The 19,129-nt window shown below is 33.8% G+C and overlaps 1 protein-coding gene across 3 annotated transcripts; it reads right to left on the reverse strand.

The window, feature by feature from the left end:
- Positions 1-1,936: 1,936 nt before the first annotated feature.
- On the reverse strand, positions 1,937-18,804 carry LOC142353677 (alpha-(1,3)-fucosyltransferase fut-6-like). 3 transcript variants are annotated; one of them, XM_075405986.1, is made up of 4 exons: positions 18,703-18,804; positions 12,948-13,163; positions 8,383-8,681; positions 1,937-3,006 (listed from the first exon to the last, which is right to left on the reverse strand). In XM_075405986.1, exons 2-4 carry the CDS (start codon positions 13,015-13,017, stop codon positions 2,113-2,115), a joined length of 1,263 nt encoding a protein of 420 aa, XP_075262101.1. In that variant the 5' UTR covers positions 13,018-13,163; positions 18,703-18,804; the 3' UTR covers positions 1,937-2,112. The 3 variants fall into 3 exon arrangements, with proteins under 3 accessions (XP_075262101.1, XP_075262100.1, XP_075262099.1); XM_075405985.1 differs by having other exon boundaries at positions 18,594-18,804; XM_075405984.1 differs by having other exon boundaries at positions 12,948-13,179; positions 18,594-18,804.
- Between the last annotated feature and the right edge of the window lie 325 nt (positions 18,805-19,129).

A 19,129-nucleotide genomic window follows, 5' to 3' on the forward strand; every position in this document is an offset into this window, starting at 1 on the left:
AGAAATGATTGACGAAACACAACTACCCGCTCCGCTTATGTCAACTTAAAATAAATTTCCCCTAAGTTCGTAGCATTTCCGTTTCATATGTGCTCACTTTCTCATGGGTTCGTGTGCCAATCACTTTGATTGACAAACTTTAGCTACCGATTATCAGTGTTAGTTTTTTTTCTGTCTCTTTTTGTCGGTCTCATTTTGCAAGCCAGAATTCTATTCAACAGTTTCTAAAGTGAATTTTCCAAATAGCTCTGTTCATCGAAACAAATCAATGCTAGTATAAAGTTCAGTGCATTTATGAGAAACGCTCAAGTTAAACCATTTGTACTCATACACGAACCCGGACTTGAGTTGCAGAGCTTTTCAGCGCTGAACCAGTACACTCAAGAGCAAACACTTAATGCAGTTATGAAACATGGTATCTACAGAGTATTTTAAGTTTCTTTATGTGGAGTATTTCTTCTTACTATAATATTGAGGTCATAAAGTTCGCCCAGGCTAAACTTCTCCTGTATAGTCTGAAAATTACTCATATCCCAAAATTAAGTCTGAGCAGAAGAAAGTCATAACTTTATTGCTTATAACTGGTAATTAATATAGTAGTATACACACTATTTATATATAAGCTGGATTGTAGGCAATTACCACAAAGCAGATTAAGTTCAGTGGTTACGACTTGCTCCGCAAATTAAATGTCACAAGTACCCACACGGAAGTTCGAATCGCATATAAAACACACCTTGTTGGCGGTAGTTAAGCTGAACATTTTTTTATGAAGTAAATTTCACTCAATAATTGGACTGGCCAGTGTAAATAGTGACATGAACAGAGTACTGGCCATCCTAAAAAACAGAATGTCTTTAGAATGATTCAGCGCTGATTTGCTCTGCCACCAACCTCCGGGAAGACTCAACAAACTCCATGAAAATCGGTGTCGATTCTCGTCACTTTGCTATCTCCCACATATTTACAACAATTCAATTACTCAAAACAATTTTTTTTCACCATTGATGTTTGAAACTGACAATTATGAACAACACTCAAGCCAACTATTTTAAGAAATGTTGGCCCTCTTCATAAACTTAAAGCCCAAATAAAATTCCAAAAAAGGATTGATAAAACTATATGACATAAACTGGAAAACTGTCTCAACTATTTTTGCTTCGAGGGTTTTGAAATCTGAAATTGAAAGTGTCAAAATTATGTAAGATAAGCGGTGAATGTGGTGAAATTACATAAATTCAACGCTCAATTTAATAGTGAACGTACATGAATTCACCGCTAAGTAAAAACTTGTTAAAACTGTGATAACAGCAAAGAATGCGGTGAAATTAATTGGGAGTGTGCGAGGAATTGTTTACGCTCCCACTAAAACTACCCTTTAATCTTACATCTTTTTGACACTTTTTCTATGCGGTGAATTTATGTAATTTCACCACCAAAGAAAAAGGTGAACTTACAAAAATTCACCTCTTTCTCTGGTGGTACCACATTTCACCGCTAAAATATGTAATTTCACCGGTACAAATCGCAAATCTTACAAAAAAAATCAACGCGCATGTTTTACAGAAACTAGAGTGAATTTGATTTATATTCAAAACAAAAATACCGGAAGTTAGTGAGAGAAAGCGCAGTGAGAGAAAGAAGAAGAGGATGACATGCAGGAGGCCAGAAGATCGAACCCTTGTAAGGGGGTGAAATTACATATTTTAGCTGTGAATTGTGGTGAATTTTTGTGAGATCACCGCTTACTCTAGTGGTGAACTTACATAATTTCACCGCATTCACTGCATTTCACCACAAAATTATGTACGAAATTTGCGGCGAAAAAAACTAATTTTTCGCCGCTTATCCTAAATATTTTTCCGATTTTTTCTCGACCCGGGCTACTCAACCAATGAGAGGGGAGTTGACAAATTGCCTGAGTAAACGAAAAAGGCGGAAGCAATTGATGAAATTGAAGAACAGGAGGGGGACGGTAGACTCAATTAGTAGACTCCTGACTTGAATTAGAACCATGTCAGCAATGAACTAAGTAATTTACAGTTAGTACATTCCAAAAGTACAATTTGACTGCAGAAGGAGTGTTATATATACAAAGAGAATGCACTAAATTTAAGATGCACATTTTTGAAGTGTTTTGTACTCTTTGACCATATTTGGTATAATAGACGGATTCGTCCGTTCGCCTGCAATCTGGGATAACTTTAACTTCCTCAATTTCTGACAGAATTCACATGATGCTTTGACCCCAGCGCGTTCATACCTATAAACTTTTCTCCATTCGTGGTATTTCTTCAACCTCGCTTCATCTGTTAGCAGTCCCTTTAAATGTTCTGCTAATTGGGAAACATTGGCGAATTCGTTCACGTGAATAAAAGATCCAGGCAGCAATTCTCTGTACGTATCCCACCAGCCAACCACAATTGGAATTGCTCCAGCTTCGATCGAATTGAGGAACTTTTCAGTAATATAATCTGAACAATTAGAATTTTCAAACTCGAAGTAGAATTTACAACCTTTAATGTAACTTTGAGGTATGTCGTAATAACTTAAACCCGCTCCATAAGTTTCACCGTGGTCGACTATATTTGGGTGGCCACCTTTTACGCATCCGAGCCTGATAGCTTTGCCCCAAATATGAATTTTGCTGGGTAACAATGGAATCAACGAGTTCGCTATTTCGAATCTCTTATGAGAGAAAGTTTTTCCGCAATTTGAAATCAGCCAGCAAAAATCCATAGTCTTGTTTTCAAAAAGCTTTTTTTCCTCCTTCTGCGACGAATTTTCAGATTTATTTTTCTTGAAGATATGAACAAATTTTTTGTGAATTGTAGCGTTTCTGGATAAAAATACCGTCCAGTTAAACATACGATTAAAAATAGGGTCGCGTTCAAACTCCACCGTTGACCGAATGTCATTAGATGCCTCTTCGGAATAAATAGCCCATATTTGTTCCCTTTTTCGGAAGTTAACGCCTCCTTTGAATTTTTTAATATCATTCCTGATGTGACAGAAATGGAATTATTTCCTTCAGGTTCTATGACACCGATTACTAGCATTTCATTCAGTTAGATAAACTTCTCATTTTTTCACCCTCGTACAGACCCCGGAAATTTAGCACCCAATCCCGGGTCGAGTTTTTCCAGAGAAAAAGTGTAAGATTTGCGTAGAACAGCGGTGAAAATATAATTTTAAATTTCACCCCTGTTGACCAGACCGATCAAAAACGTTGAAATTAGTGTGCGAAATGACCGTTTTTGATCGGTAACTTGAAGAAATTATTGTTTTTGATTGCTTTCGATCGTTTTTGAGCGGTAAATCTAGGAAATGATTGTTTTTGATTGTTTTCGATCGTTTTTGATAGGCAAATCTAGGAAATGATTGCTTCTAACGGTTTTTTTAGAATGTCGTTTCCGATAGTTTGTCTAGGAAAAGACCGTTTTTGAACGTTTTTGACAGTTTTTATGTTTGATATCAACGAACGCAAAAGAACGCGTACAAAACTACCACTAGGAATTATGCAACCCTAGTTAAGCTGGTTCAATCAAAGTTAAGCCTTTTTAACTGATTTTTTGATTAATTGATCTGAAACGAAGCTTGTAGCAATTATATAAGTCCTTTGGTCTTTTCTTTTTTTGAGCGATTCTAACTTTGTTTTCAACATATTTGACTTTTCGTCCTGAAAAACAGGATAAACTGGTAACATTGGGTGTTAAAACGGCAAATCTTAACAAACACGACCCTCGCATCAAAAATTTCATGCATTTTTTTGGCTATTTCTAACGCTGGCATCTTGAACCGGGAGCGGAGTGTATCTGGTTATTTATGACTATTTTTCCCAACTCACGGTGTCAGTGAATGGAATTGTATGTTGCAGATTAAAAATTGCTCTGAATATGCGCATATTATATTTAAATTATAGTTAAAATTGTGGAATGTGCCAGCAAAAAATCACCGCCTGCAAAGACAAAGAATGAGAACTTTACTTTGCATATTTCTTGGAAGTTTAACACTTTCAGGGAACTCATTTCAAATTTTCCTTTCTTGGTAATTTTTTGAAATTGCGCAGCTGTACGTTTCAAAACAACACTAGCATTCTGGAGAAAATTTCTAGCATGAATTTTAACGTTTTTTCAGATTTGATGAAACTTAACTAATTTTACGGATCATTGCATTGTTCGAAATGACATTTTTTTAGTCATCTTAGATTTCAATTAACACATAAAGTTTAAATTTCCCCTGATTTCCACGACCTCGATTTTGCTCGAATGTTCCTTTCATATCATACATAACAACAAAACTGTCATTTTCTTTAAATGGCAAAAAACAATCAAATGCAGCAAAACAAAAAGGAAATCAGCTATGATACGCTATTCTTCCTTTTTTAAGATTAGAAAAATTCATTCGCTTACAAATTGGAGTATTTTTGCCCTTTTTGTGCCAAACGCAGCGAAAAGTGTAAGTACAGCGTTTTTTTAAAGAAAATAAAATGGGCATTAGACGTTTAAAAGAAAGACGTTCACAGAAAGACGTTCTGCAATGAAAGTGCACAGAGTTTGGACAAATTTGTAAGAGAGCTGCATGAAGTATTAATAAAACGCTAAGAGTAACTAAAAAATCATTGAATTTTTCAGATTTTTTGACTTTTTAAAATATAAACTGCCAAAAAACATGTAAGAACTACCTGAAAATATATAAAAAATCAAATTGAAGATATTAATTCGATAAATTTTTTAAGCTTAGCTCATTTTGAAAATCTGTTTAAGATTATGCCACTCATTCAAGTATCCATAGTTTAATAAATAATAAAAATTACTGAGCGTATATAGGTTTGCAACCCGGTCACCCGGAGTTTAAATTGAAAAACTCGGGGACTATCATTTTATCTGTCTTTTGAATCAAAAAGAATTTGTCTGTCATTTTGTCTGTCTTTTGAATAAGAAAAGTCAAAAACATCACTTTTTTAAAAGCTCGAAACAACAGGGGGAAACATGTATAGAAAAGTTCGAAAGTAACAGCAGTCAAAACTTGGATTAAATGAAGTGTCAATAACATAAAAACATAGAACAAACTGATTAAACATAAAACAAACAACTAATTGGTTGGGTCACAAACTTGGTCACATAATGGTTGTTCGAAACAGTAGGTTCCTGTATAATGTTAGGGCAGAAAAGTTTTAAAAATTCGTTATCTGAATATCATTTTAAAAAAGAAAGAATCATGGAATTCTTAGAGTATTCAAAAAATTTTAATTTTGAATGTCAAAATGTTTTTTTATGATTCACTAAACGGCACCACGTTAAAAAAATGAAATGAACTAAAAATTTTTTACATAAAGAAGATATGGGATCACAGCGGTAGAGAAAAAGGGCAAAATCTGGTTTCAATCGATAAAAGTCTTAGATGAAATAAAAACCAGTTTTTTTTCATTTTGGCTTGGTTTTTCTATCAAATACATTTAAATAACAAAACTGCTGGTACTGAAGGCTTCGTTGACAACAAAATAACAGAAAAAAAAATAAAAACTAATTGAGTTGTATAAAATTAACTGCAATCTTCTACTATGAAAAAAATGGGGTAGTGAGGTACCTTGAACCGTGGTGACGTACTACATTTTACCAAATTTGTCTTATCAATCCAGTTTTAAGATGAATATTGTGTCTTTAGTCGAGTTGAAAGTCTTTCTGAACAGAATAAAGGTTTTAACTCTCTACGGTATAATTATTTTTGTTCCTTGTAGCACACATGACAACGATAAAACAAAACTGAGAAATCTTCTTAAAAGTTTGTCAGAATCAGCCACCTGCCATGTCCTAAGGGTAATATCACCTTGAAATTTTGTTTTAACGAAACGTATTTCCAAAAAAAAAATAAAAATCTCACAAAAACAGTACAAGTGATCTCAAAAGGGATCGGTTAGAGTTTTATCAAACCAAGTCGTAATATTCAAGAGAAAGATGGTTTCTTCTCTTTTTTTTCGGATTAATTGGCAACAGAACGTGGTTGATTAAGCAAAAAACTGCTCATTAAATTTCAGCACTTCTACTGAAAGAACATTAAATTATTTATTTTTAAAATATCTCAAATAATTAGGTCTTTCTAACGTGTTTGAAACTGGTACCACAGTGTTATTTTGAACATTAGAATTATTGGCATGACACTCAAACAACAATATTTTCAATACCCTTACGAAAAATATGAAAGTTAAAACAATAATTTTTTGCCGAATCCCGTTTCAAACTAATTTTTTACAACAGAAATAAATTTAATTCTTTCCAAGACTATCATTCTGCTAGATTTTGAAATGCTTGAATTAGCTTGCAATGTTCTAGCAAAATCCATAGTTGTTCATCACCTCAGAATAAGTGTTTGTTGATAAAAAACCATGTTCATGTTATGTTGAGTATTGCATTGCACTACAACGATACCAATATATCTGATATCTGAAACTGAAAACAACACATTGATCTTTTTTAGAATCCTATTAAATGAGGCAACAGTGAGAAAGCAAGCAATGTCACTATGATCATTTCACCAAAAATATCTTTATTACCAGTAGAAATCAAAACATCGCAAAAACTTTTGCAGGCCACCTCGAAATCAGACCGAAAAAGTTTCAATAACAATCATTATGTTAAGACCTTCCAACATTTTGAATTGTTTTAGCAAATCTACAATAGCCTTTAGACAGATTTTTGCAAGAATTTGAATATCTTTTCCCCCATTACCTATCCCCACGGCTACCAAAGGTGGTTGATAGAGCTGGATGGTTAAACAACGGTAGAAAAATCTGGTGAAATTGAGTTGAACGCTCGTTTTTGTTCGAGATTAGAGTATCGTAATGTATATTCCATGCTTTAAACCGTTATCTAAATGTTGCAAAAATGGTAGAAGTACAGCGATAGTACGGTAAAAGTAATGATTCTGAAATTTTTCAAAAAAAAGAGACAAAGATAAACAACACGGTTGACCAAAACTTGAATATTAACCATTAGCAAATCATATCGTTCAAGAAATTTTTTTAAAACTCTAGAATTGCGAATAAAACATAACTTCACCAAGACTCGAACCGTGGTATTTTGATTCAAGAATTTGGCCTTTTCTGGTAGAGCTTGTAGATTTTTTTGTAAAATCTTTGTATTCTCATCACAAGAGTATTTCGAAAAAAAATGATGCGCCAGAAAATTTCAAATTTGTTATAATTAGTATTGTGTAACGATGTCACGCTAATATGCGATATATAGTTTTTTCATCGCTGTTCAGTGCACTATCAACTAACGAAAAATGAAAAATCGATAGGCTGAGACAAGCGTTGATATGAAACCAATAAATAACCGGTGATAAGTGATGGGTACTTAACGGTAAAGTAAAATTTTCTCAGCCAGTTCATCGGTTTTGATAAGCCTTTGAAGTTATCTTTTTTAAGGAAGCGGATTTTTTTTATATTTTAAAAACAATTAATCCCGGATCCCCCCCCCCCCCTGCATACTTATGCACAAATATGGGAACAAAATAATTTGCATCCACCCAATTACCAGGAGGAAGAGGAATTGGGGAGGGTTCTACTTCTTTTCACCCCTAATCATTTAACCCCGATTTATTCACCCCTCTATCATTTCATCCCGCCAATTAGCAGTTGACATTAAAGGCATGTTTTGTTATAATTAAGTGGATAAATTAATCCCACATTCGGTTGTGATAGTTTCATATCAAGTCCCACGGGCCGCTGAGGCATGGCCATGGCCATTAAGTATGTTAAAACCAAGAAAAAACCGCGAATTATACAGTTCACGCATGGTTAAGGAACCATTTCTTCGTTCATAATATTCAAGCTTATTTATACAGATAAGAACAGATAATAATACTGAGTTTAGTCACATCCACGGCAAAATTTTGTCTACAAAACACAAAAAAATATGATTGCGAGTATTTGATACCTATTTTTGAGTGTTTTGATTTATTTGGGGTTAAGCATCGGTTTTGATGTATTCCAAACCTCGGGAATATTTGTCGGTTCTACTTCTTTTCACCCCGATTCATTTAACTCCGCATATTTTAACCCCTCTATCATTTAAAACGAGGAGTCGACATTAAAGGCATTTTTTGTCACAATTAAGTAGATAACTTAATCCCACGTTTGGTTGCGATAGTTTCATATCAAGTCCCACGGGCCGCTGAGGCATGGCCAAATGATTACAATCCTTATTTTATAGAAAGATTAAAATCGGGGTGAAATGATGGAGGGGTTAAAAGATAGCGGGGTTAAATGATACAGGGGTGAATAAATCGGGGTTAAATGATAGGGGGTTAAATGAATAGGGGTGAAAAAGCGGGACACCATTGGGGAGTAGGTAGAGAAGGAAAAAATTAATATTCCCTTAGGCGATTCACTGCTGAGTTTCCGACAAGAACTGCGTCCATGGAGTAGAACAAAATTTCAGAGACTCTGTGCTTAAATTGCTGTTTAAAGATACAGTCAAACTGAAGGTTGCACTCCTGTCGCAAATTTCCCTCGAACATCAAATCTCTCAAACCGTCTTTGAAAACGTTTTCAAAAGTGTAAACCAGAACACTGACGTTCACGTTTGTAGTTTCTGTTCTCGTTCGATTGTTTTCCAAGTGAAAATCGGTCAGTGAGGATTGGCTCCATATTCTCGTAAAGTCGTATTTCGGTCCCGCTTCTAAAAACAAGGCGACAGTTTAATCACCGATTTGTAGAACATCAACTGAGAAAATACATTATTTTACGATTTGGATCAATCTCATACTAATAGAAGACAATTTCTTGTGGCCGTTTTATATGGTGGAAGGTTAAACAACATGAAAAACTAGTTTTAACAACAAAATGGTTTCTTACAAGTCGTTTTTTTAACGTTCAGTAGTCTGGTGTAGGGGGAGGGGGTGTTAGGGGGAGTCATTTATTTAGTTTTGAACACAAGTTTTCGGAGCTGGAGCTATTGTTGGTAGTCATGCTCATCTTTGAGTATATTTTTGCAAACTATCCATTTCTTTCATTGTTAGACGACTAAAGACCAAGTAAAACCATTTTTTTCAAAGAAGCCATTAACAAAATGTACAGTAACAACCAATTAGAATAGATTTCGTACACAACTGAGCTTTATTTCGAGTTTTTTAGGAAAATTAAAAGAAGTACTGGATCCATAGAATATAAGAGCAGGAAAGATATCAGACTTGTAAACAATTTTGAGTTAATTTTTTTTATAAAAAAGGGAAAGTTCGGGGATTATGACAGCTGCTATTTTATTTTTCATCTACTGCCTTCAGTCATGAACAGAAAAAAATCGTTCCTCATAGCTCTGAAATTGCATAAACTGAGCAAAAAAACCTCATTTTTTGACCATTCCCCAGACGTTTGAGAATTTTTATTGTGTGAGAGTTTACACATCTCTCACAAAAGTGTCTTGCAAATCCTTAAAAGATTATGCATCGCTTGATTAAAACTTTGTAAAAAAATTTGTCAGTTCTAAAACCATATATATTTTAAGTCTTTCCTTACAAGATCTTACAAGATAAAAGTGAACTTTTACCAGATCTTATACGACAAACATTCTTTAAGTATGGCACATTTTTCAAATTGAAGACAATTCAGAGTTTCTTTCAAGTGGTAGCCAAAAAGCTACAGCATGCAACTCATAAGTGTGCCAGCAACAAAACAATTCTTCTTTTTTGTCTTCTGAGACTTATAAGATATTGTGAAAAAGATTATTAGAGTATCAGGGGCTTTTTCTGAAGCGGTGATTATCCAACAAGGCTGATCATTTTTTTACAGACCAAAAATTTCTTGGACTGTTAAGTTCGGCCATGGTACCTAGTTGAGACTCAAAACAAAACTGCCTTCAAACTGCCGCCTGTTTTGTTTCAATTTGGTTATTTGGCCGATCATTTCTTACTTTTATAGTAACTTGAATACGTTTTACGGTAACATTGAAATCACTGAAAAATGACTTATGAGATCTTGCACGATAAAAATTTTGCCCTACTTGAACTTTTATTGTGTAAGATCTGATAAGACATTTATCAGATCTTATGATATAACTATTCAGCAAAACTGACATATTATCTTATAAGATGCTACACGATTATGTAGGGCAGAATTTTTATCGTGAAAGACCACGTAATCTCTTACACGATGAAAAGTTCTGTCCAGCATCTTATCAGATCTTGCAATATAAAAAACTCCAGAATCACTTGGGTTTTAGGCTCTGCTGAACAGGAAATTATGAAGTCGCTTAACTATAGCAATTTTAAAAACCTAACGCTGATGTTGATTTTATTTTAGAAAAACACATGTACACAAATAGCTTGACAGCCGCAAAAATGTTTCAAGGTTGTTGTAAAGTTTTTCAGAAGCTGAAACAATATCGAGGCCCCGTTAATGAGCATCTGGAGAGAAAAGAAGCTGAATAAACAAAGATCAGTACTCTGAAAAATGTGGCTACGGTAATTTTTGTACTGGGTCAGCTTATGTCCAAAAATTGCATCGCACACAAGATAATTTTAGATCTGACAAGCTATTGGCAACCCCGTTGCCCGAATTATGTTCCGATTATTCCTTTCTTTGTCAAAAATTAACACAAATGACGATTAGCTAATGGCATCCACTTTGCAAAACAAAAAAATCATGAATTTCCCTTTATGTGATGTACTGCTGCGTTGGCAATGAAATTTTCTATCACGAGGACACACCATAGCAGTCACACTGTGCTTATGTTCCCATAAAGTTCTGGGTACAAAAATAAATATTTTGATATACTCATGTTATTTTATTCATAGGTTTCCTCATTTTGTCCTTATCAGCTTAAAATTTGGACTCAGTCTGACTTCTCTGTATTTTTTACGTCCGCATTAATGATATTTTTTTCAATGGAGTTTTTATTCAGAGGGTATATTGCTCTCAATAATTACAAGCGAAATCAGGAAAGTTCAAAAAAAGTTTATTTGCCAAAGTTCTATACCTTTAGCAATTTTTCCCTCAGTTTTTCAACAGTGAGCACATCAGATTGCTCAGGAATCTGAATAACTTTGCCAACTTTTTCAAAGATAGCTCATTGTTAAAAGGGACACTTTTGATATGTTCGTTTTTTCCATCGGAAGTAAGAATCCATAATACACCTGCCCTACTCACAGATCATGTGCAAATGCACATTAAAATTCATGCAGAAAGTGTAAAATTGGCTCGAACTATTGAAGATTCAAAGAAAGGAACTTCTCCACTTTTACTCGTGGCCACTACAAAATGTTGCTGAAAAACCACGTGATCTTGTCAGTTAATTTCAATCTAAGAATGACGTTGTTTTGAAAAAAAAAACACCTGCAAACAAATGTTTGAACCAGCAAAACGATCATTGTAAACTCATCAGAAGCCATAAGAATAAAATAAAATAGTGGTCCTGAGTATTGTAAAATTCGGACTAGAACTTCAACTGGGGGACAACTTTTGGAAGCCTGATTTTCTAGGCCCAACAACAACGGGTTGGGACACTTGGAATTTCATGAAATTTGATTAAAATTTCTCCCTTTTTTGAGGCTTTAGTTATTTTTCTTTGTTTTACGGTGCTATATTATTATTTCATTCGTCTTAATTTTTCTATGTCATTTAGCTATTTGAATTAGTTCACTCCGTTTTCGACAATGAGCACATCAGATAGTCCACGAATCTCGACAATTTTGGTAACTATTTCAGAGATGGCTCATTGTCAACGGGAACTTCTTTAGACATGTTCCGTGTTTGTCCACCAGAACTATCCACAAAACTCCTGCCCCAGTCAAAGAGCATGTGCTATAACATATTAAAACTCATGTAGAAAATGTAAAAATGACTCGAGATTTGAAGCGTTTTTTTTGTTTTAGATTTCTTTTTTTCTGAAGTTACTGAAGTATATGTTTTGTTTATTAAAACATTAAACAATGAACTGGTGACTTGAAAAATTACTATTTACCGATATCCAACATTTGGAAAAAATGTTCTTTCTCAAAATATGGAATAAGAAAAAAGTTTAAAAAATTTCGTTTTCTGCAATATTTTTTGGCGGAAATTTTGATAATTTTTTGATGGAAATTTGACACTATTGGTAAATTATCTGCAAAACCTAGTAAGACCACGAGAAGAATACTTTATAATTGGTGTCAGAAAGCAATTAGAGGAAAAATCAAAGTGTTGGAAGTAAAAGTGTTTCTACAATAATCAAAGTTAGGATGTTCTTTTTTTTCATACCTTGGAATTTTTTCCAATCAATTTCCCCGCAGTGAATGCAACAGATATGTTTCTAGAGTGTGTAACATGCATTACTCTACTAGAGAAGATTGATTTTCAAACAAACAAAAATTCGGGCAAACTGCAATTTTTAGCGTTAAGCATCTGCAATTTTTTTTCCAAAAAATAATGTCATGGATGCACTTTTTAATGTTAGACGTTTATCTTGCACGAAAGAGTATCGACAAAAGTTTTTTTCTACTTAGAAATGTCATCTTGCAAGACTCTGGTTTAGAATAGCGTTGTGTAATCCGTAAGAAGTAGGAAGACATTGAAATCAAATGTGGAGGATCTTGACTCGGATATTTGAGTTTACATGTTTCTGAAAAAAGTTTCGCTTATTCATTGAAAATTGTATCACTTAACTAGAATTGTTCAAAGAGTGAGTAATATGCATTCGCAACTTCTAATGCATGCTTTCCCAATATTATTTTGTTTTACTGGAACAGGTGTAATGCTGATTGGCAGGGATTAACAAAGATTATAAACTTCAATAGCAGGTTTTGAGTTAAGATACTTTTAGTCTAGCCTCAAGAAGATGAAATTTTAGAATGTACCTTTTTTTCAATAAGTATGATCTCCTCAATGAGTTTGAGTCTAACTTGTTTAGTTTTTGAACCAAAGTAAGTAAGCTAATTTTAATGAATTTGGGGAATCAAAGAAAGTTACTTACGGCCGTAGAGCAGATGCAGAAAAGCAATCAAAGCACATAAGAAGATAAAAAATTGAGCGAATTTTTTCATAATGCATATAAATTTAAACTTGATTCTTGGTGATCTTTAAATCACATCGAAGATAATAATTAAAAGGTAAAATCAAATAGTAAATTCAAATTTAGAGTCAATGAAATTTTCATATCTAGTAATTGCGCAGATAATCACAGAACTTGCTGAAATCAGTCAAACCTTAATTAACGGTGTGCTTCCCAATAAGCGACCGAAAATTTTTAAATCAAATAGATAACCAGTGGCTGCGGGGTTTACGTTTGACGCTTGGTTATATCTGGATGTAACATTATTTCCCTGGCATTATATATATATATATATATATATATATATATATATATATATATATATATATATATATGACAGCATATTTTGTAGTATGTGTTAATGATAGCGGAGCATATTTTAAACTAAACACACCACACAAAAAATATATCAGCTTCAATTGCTGCATCAGTTTTTTTGAGCAACAATTTCTTCTGACAAATTTTGATTGAAAATATTCTGTTGAATCTTTTAATTGAAGTATTTAGTCCAGGTGAACTTTTTTCTAATGCAACATTAATGCAACTGATCCTAAAAGACCTGTTGATGACATTTTGATTGTTAAAATACTTATCCACGATACAAAGTGCATTGGTCGGTTCATCCAAAAAAAAACAAGTTTAGTTTACAACTTGAAGTTTTGAAAATCAAGGAAGCGTCTCAGATTTCAGAATTTTTTGAAAATTACCAGTCGTAAGTTGGAGTGCAAATACAACCAAAAAGCATTGGGGGTGCCTTTTGTGGTAACTCTTTTTACAATTGGGATCAGAAATCAGCGCAATGGTTCGACTAAGAATGAAAGTTCACAATACAAAAAATATGTGATAAAACGAAAGAAGAAATCAACAGGGCACTTGATCCCTCTTTCTTATATCGACCCAATGAAAATATCACAACCTCAGAACAAAAACCCCAGAGACTGTTTTCAAACGATGATTCAAAATATGGCAAGAATACATGTCAACCAACACATGAAAAAATGCAAACAAAATGAAAACTAAGGCAGCTGAGAACAGGCCGCTGAGGCCTAAGGCTGTTTCACTGCGACTACGCAAAAGCCGAAATTATTATCATTTTAAGAGAAAAATTAACACTGTGTTTACCAACTGCAACCAACGTTTTGAACTATGAAAGTAGCATCCTCGCAGTAAACTAATACAAGTTGCTGGAGCAAGAAAAAAATAGTGTTGTTTGACATTGATGGGATTAATAGAAAAATCCTTTTTAATAAAAATGTTGTTGTAAACCACAACGCCCTTAGATTAGATAAATCCCAGTTTAAAAAGCAAAATTGAGATCATACAGGAGAAACGGAAAGAATTACAACATAGCCTTACAGAAATTTAATTTCTGTTCACTCAAAGTTAGCACCGTATGTGACAAAAAAATTGTTCACGTCACAGTAATCTTAAGAAAGTATCAAAAGTTTTCTAATTACTTTTCGAACCCATCATTTAGTTGAATTTTTACAGTGTAAACTGTCATCAATGAAAATGAAAATGAGTATAAATAATGACCAAAAAAATAGCAAAAAAACCACTCGTTTCTAAAGGTAAAGCCACTTTTATTAAAATACAAGATGTATATCCAGCCAGTTGTGAGTTATTGTGTTCTAATCTATGGAACCAGCAACAGAACAACAATTTAGCGCCATTGGATCAAGCGATGAACAAATTTAGGAACAGTCATTTCATTCAGTAATTTTTAGGGTGCATCAACGAAAAATTTAGAGATTATCAAAACTTCTTACTGAACAGATTTTGTTTTAAACTGAACAATTTTGAATAACAACTTCTCAATTCAATCATCACAGTGACATGTGCTCATCCCTGGTTGAGCAATTTTGTCTTTCACTTGTAAGAATTCGTCGTTTTTTAATCGTTTACCTTAGACAGAAATGATCAAAGCCCTTACGTATTAATCGGCGTTTTGTTCGTTATATCGTCGTTATTTTTATGTAAGAAATGATCGTTTTTTCATTGTTATTTTTATGTAAGAAATGATCGTTTTTTCATCGTTAATTTTTTGTGAGGAATGATCTTTTTTCCGTAATTATGTTTATGTAAAAAGTGATCACTTTTTCGTCGTTATTTTATATCATAATGATCTCTACTTTGCCTATAGGAAAAATGATGGTTGCATTGTCTTTATAATGTTCAAATCACAAACGGTTTATTTTTCAACAGAATAAATACCTAATCAAATCTTGGAAGCCACAGGACAAGCCGATGTAGAGAAATTACAATAAGCGTAAACCTTTTAAAAGTCTGCAAGAAGCGCCAATTTTACTATTATCATCCAAATAATACAATGAAACACTACTGAAAACAATACTGCCAGCCTAGATTGTAGCTGGTTTTCCTGTTATCTCTTAATGTTTCCTGCAAATTCTTGATAAATCTGAGCAATTCTTTTTAATATTGTATTCTAGTCAGTTCTTGTTTCAAAAATCTTTTTTTTTATGATTGCAATTTTCGTCGCACTATGTCATCATCATGCTTACTTTTACATACATTTTGTAAACCAACCAATTATTAGATCTCAGTTACCGCATTTGTATGAATTTCCAAGGATTTCTTTTCGTTTTTATCAAAAAATACTGACTAGTATCATTGAAAAATCTAAGTTGATGTATCTAATCAGATAGTGTTCGTAGGACAGCGCATCGTGTGTCAAATTCAAAACTTGCTACTAAATAATTAAAAATTTGGCCTGCCCGCATATAAGTTCATATGAAATTTACTCAAATCTCTTCATTGTCAACATTTTTTTTCGTTTTTTGTCAAAAAAACCAGCTGTTTTCCAGATGTTAAATTAACATTAAATTAACTATGTCAAAAAATAACACAATTAATCGATTACGAAGCCAAAATTTTCGCTTTGCGAAAATGAATGAATTCTAAAGCAGACATGCTCTCTCCAATTTGAGATTAAAACTGCTAAAAACAGCAGCAATCACTAATCTTTTCTTGTGAAGGAAAATGAACTAAAAAGACTCACATGAAAATGTGCTTCACGAAATTTTCCAATTATGTGAACCAAAAATGAAAAAAGCAGCAAAATAAAACATTTTTTAAAAGAATAGTGATATGTATTGAACCAATTGCGAGTAATTCTGATCTCCATGACCGGTTTTACATTTGATCTTTACATCTATAGTTAATAATTGATCTAATTATTAGTGCCAGTCAAAGATGAAAAATGCAGTAAAATAAAACAATTATTTAAAAAAATAGTGACATATATTGAACCAATTGAGAGTGATTCTGATGCCCATGACCGGCTTTACTTTTAATGGCTACATCTATAATTGAAAATTGGTCTATTTATTAGTGCGGTTCAAGAATGAAATATGCAGCAAAATAAAACATTTGTTTTTAAAAATAGTGACAAGTATTGAACCAATTGCGAGTGATTCTGATGCCCATGACCGGTTTTCCTTTGGATCTTTACATCTTTAATTAAAAATTGATCTATTTATTCGTGCGATTCAAAAATGAAAAATACAGCAAAATAAAACTTTTTTTAAATAGTGATGTGTATTGAAACAATTGCGAGTGCTTCTGATGTCCATCGCCGGTTTTACCTCTGATCTTTACCTCTATAGTTAAAAATTGTTTTATTTATTAGTGCGTTTCTCTTATTAACTAATGAAAGTATTTGGCAGATTCTGGTGTCACCGAATTTGACAGCAAATTCTGACAGTAAAACTCCAGACATTGGATGCCTGGAGTTTAGTGTCAGATGACTTCAAAATTGAATCATGGTTTCTCAACTCTGTCTTATTCTAATGTTGGAATATTCTTTTAATGTCGCTTTTCGAACTGTTGTGAGATTACAAGGAGAACGGGGAATTAATTCACCAAAAAAATCACCGATTATTTTGCTTCTAACCAGAGCTTCAAAGTTGTAAACTAGTGTGCTTGCAGTAGAAAAATTTGTCAAAATTATCCCCTCCCCCCAAACTGATATAAAATTACGGGGTAATTGTCTAGAGGCGATAAAGCTATGTAAGATTAGGGTGTAATGGAGGGGGGGGGGGGTTACGGGGGAAATTTTCAGAAATTACCCCAAACAGATTTCAGATTTGTAGGTAATTTTAGAGGGCAATCTGGAGAGGGATTTTTAGATTTTACACCCAAAAACTACCATCCAAAAAGATATAATTTTAGGGGGTAAGATTAGGGGGTAAAACGGAGTAAAATAAAGCAGGTAATGGGGAGTGCGAGGGAATTATTCCACATTATCCCCCCAAAAGGTTATACAATTAAAGGGTAATTTAATGGGGTTAAAATTTTTTAATGTTAGGAGTAGTGGTGTGTAATGAGAGGATTTTTTAGATTTTAACCCCCCAAAAATTACCGTCCAAAAAGATGTTAAAATAGAGGGTAAAAATAAGGTGGAAAAACGATGTAATTTTAGTTGGTAGTGGGGAGTAGGATGGGGAACTGTTAGATTTATCCCCCCTAAAAAAATTACCTCACAAAAAGATACCAGATAAGGGGGTAATTTTTATTGCTTAAAACGATGTCAGATTAGGAGAGTAATAAGGATTAAGGGCCAATTGTTAGATTTGGCCCCCCAATTAACGTTTAGAAAAGATTGTAGATTAGGGGCTAGTTTTAGGGAGGCAAAACGATGTAAGATAAAGGAAGTAATGAGGAGTGAGGGGAATTTTTAGACTTTATACCCCAAAAAGAGGAAAGATTAGATGGTAAGGTTAAGAGGGTAAAACGAGAGATGAAAAATTTTGGGACAATTTTAGGAGGTAAAGCGATTTAAGATAAGGGGAGTGGGTTGTGAGGTTCAAGGCTATCACTCTGCGACTATATAGTGGGGCTGCCAAGGAGGTTAAAATGATGCAAGAGTGAGGGAGTAATGGGGGGAGGGTAAAACGATGCAAGAGTAGAGGGTAATATGTGGTAAAACAAGGCAAGAGTGAGGTTGTAATGGACCCCTCACCCCCATAATCTTGCATCGATTTACCCCCCATTACCCCTTACTCTTGCATCATTTTAACCTCCTTGACAGCTCCACTCCAGAGTCGAAGAGTGACAGCCTTGAATCCACAACTTCTATCCCCGGAGGCAGTTCGATTTCGCCCTATCACCCTTAACCCCCATTACTCCCCCCCCCCAAAAAAAAACAAAAATAATAATGTAAGACTTTTGACGGGAATCGGCTAAAAAATTTCCCCTGATTACCCTCTAATCTTACATCTTTATAGAAATTCATCACCCCCCCCCCCCCATTTTGGTATATTAACCACGATTGCCGGAGGGGGAACTGTACGTTCTGTGCGCACTAAAGAGGCGCGGCGGTTTGATGGGAAAGACCATGAAAAGTTGTTGTGCAAACTTGCTGACTGTCATGGCATAAGCTGAACACCCGAAACAAAAAATTCAAGCACTTGCCAGAATTAAATTATGCCTGAATTGACAGATGCTTTAAACTGTGTCAAAAAAATGATAGATGTTGTCAAGTGGTGTAACAGTAAAACGCACAGGACTGGTTATCGTAATCATTATCAATAGGTTAAAAGCGCAAACAAAATTCATTTTTTGTAAAAGCAAAACCAAGCAAACGCAATAAATAATTTTACTACAATTGGTTCACAAACAAGGTGGCCGAAAATATTTTAAAGTGCTGATTAATAACCTTTAGAAAGCGCAGAAACATTCTTATCTGTAACACAGAAACTTCAAAAGCAATAAACATCAGTGAAAAAGAGAAAACCAGAAACTGTTAACCAGTATATGATAACACGTGCTCGTTACTGAAATTGAGTCATTAAAGTTATAACTATTCGGCATACTGTGTATAAAATGATTTGAATTGGTATAAAAATCAATCACTATCTAGAAAAGAACACGCAAAAGTTATATAAAGAAAACATAGAAAATATCTTCATGAAAACATTTTAATGAACTTCTATATATGTTCTATTCATGAACTTCTATCAACATGAAGCGTCGTGTCACTTTTATTATAAAACGAAAAAAAAGCTTTTGTCATTATTTCTGGCGACCAAAACTCTGGCCCTGAAAACCTATATTGAAGGTTCAAAAATTATATTGGTTCTAGA

This window comes from Convolutriloba macropyga, chromosome 14 (genome assembly GCF_964194025.1).
Source record: "Convolutriloba macropyga chromosome 14, txConMacr16.3, whole genome shotgun sequence".
Lineage (NCBI taxonomy): Eukaryota > Metazoa > Xenacoelomorpha > Acoela > Convolutidae > Convolutriloba > Convolutriloba macropyga.

Excerpts from the sequence above, each read along its gene's own strand:
- LOC142353677 (XM_075405986.1), bottom strand. The coding sequence starts at position 13,017 with ATGAAAAAATTCGCTCAATTTTTTATCTTCTTATGTGCTTTGATTGCT. Across the intron at positions 8,682-12,947 it reads TCTGCATCTGCTCTACGGCC|AAGCGGGACCGAAATACGAC; the intron begins GTAAGTAACTTT and ends CCTTGTTTTTAG. Across the intron at positions 3,007-8,382 it reads GAAACTCAGCAGTGAATCGC|ATCAGGAATGATATTAAAAA; the intron begins CTAAGGGAATAT and ends CATTTCTGTCAC.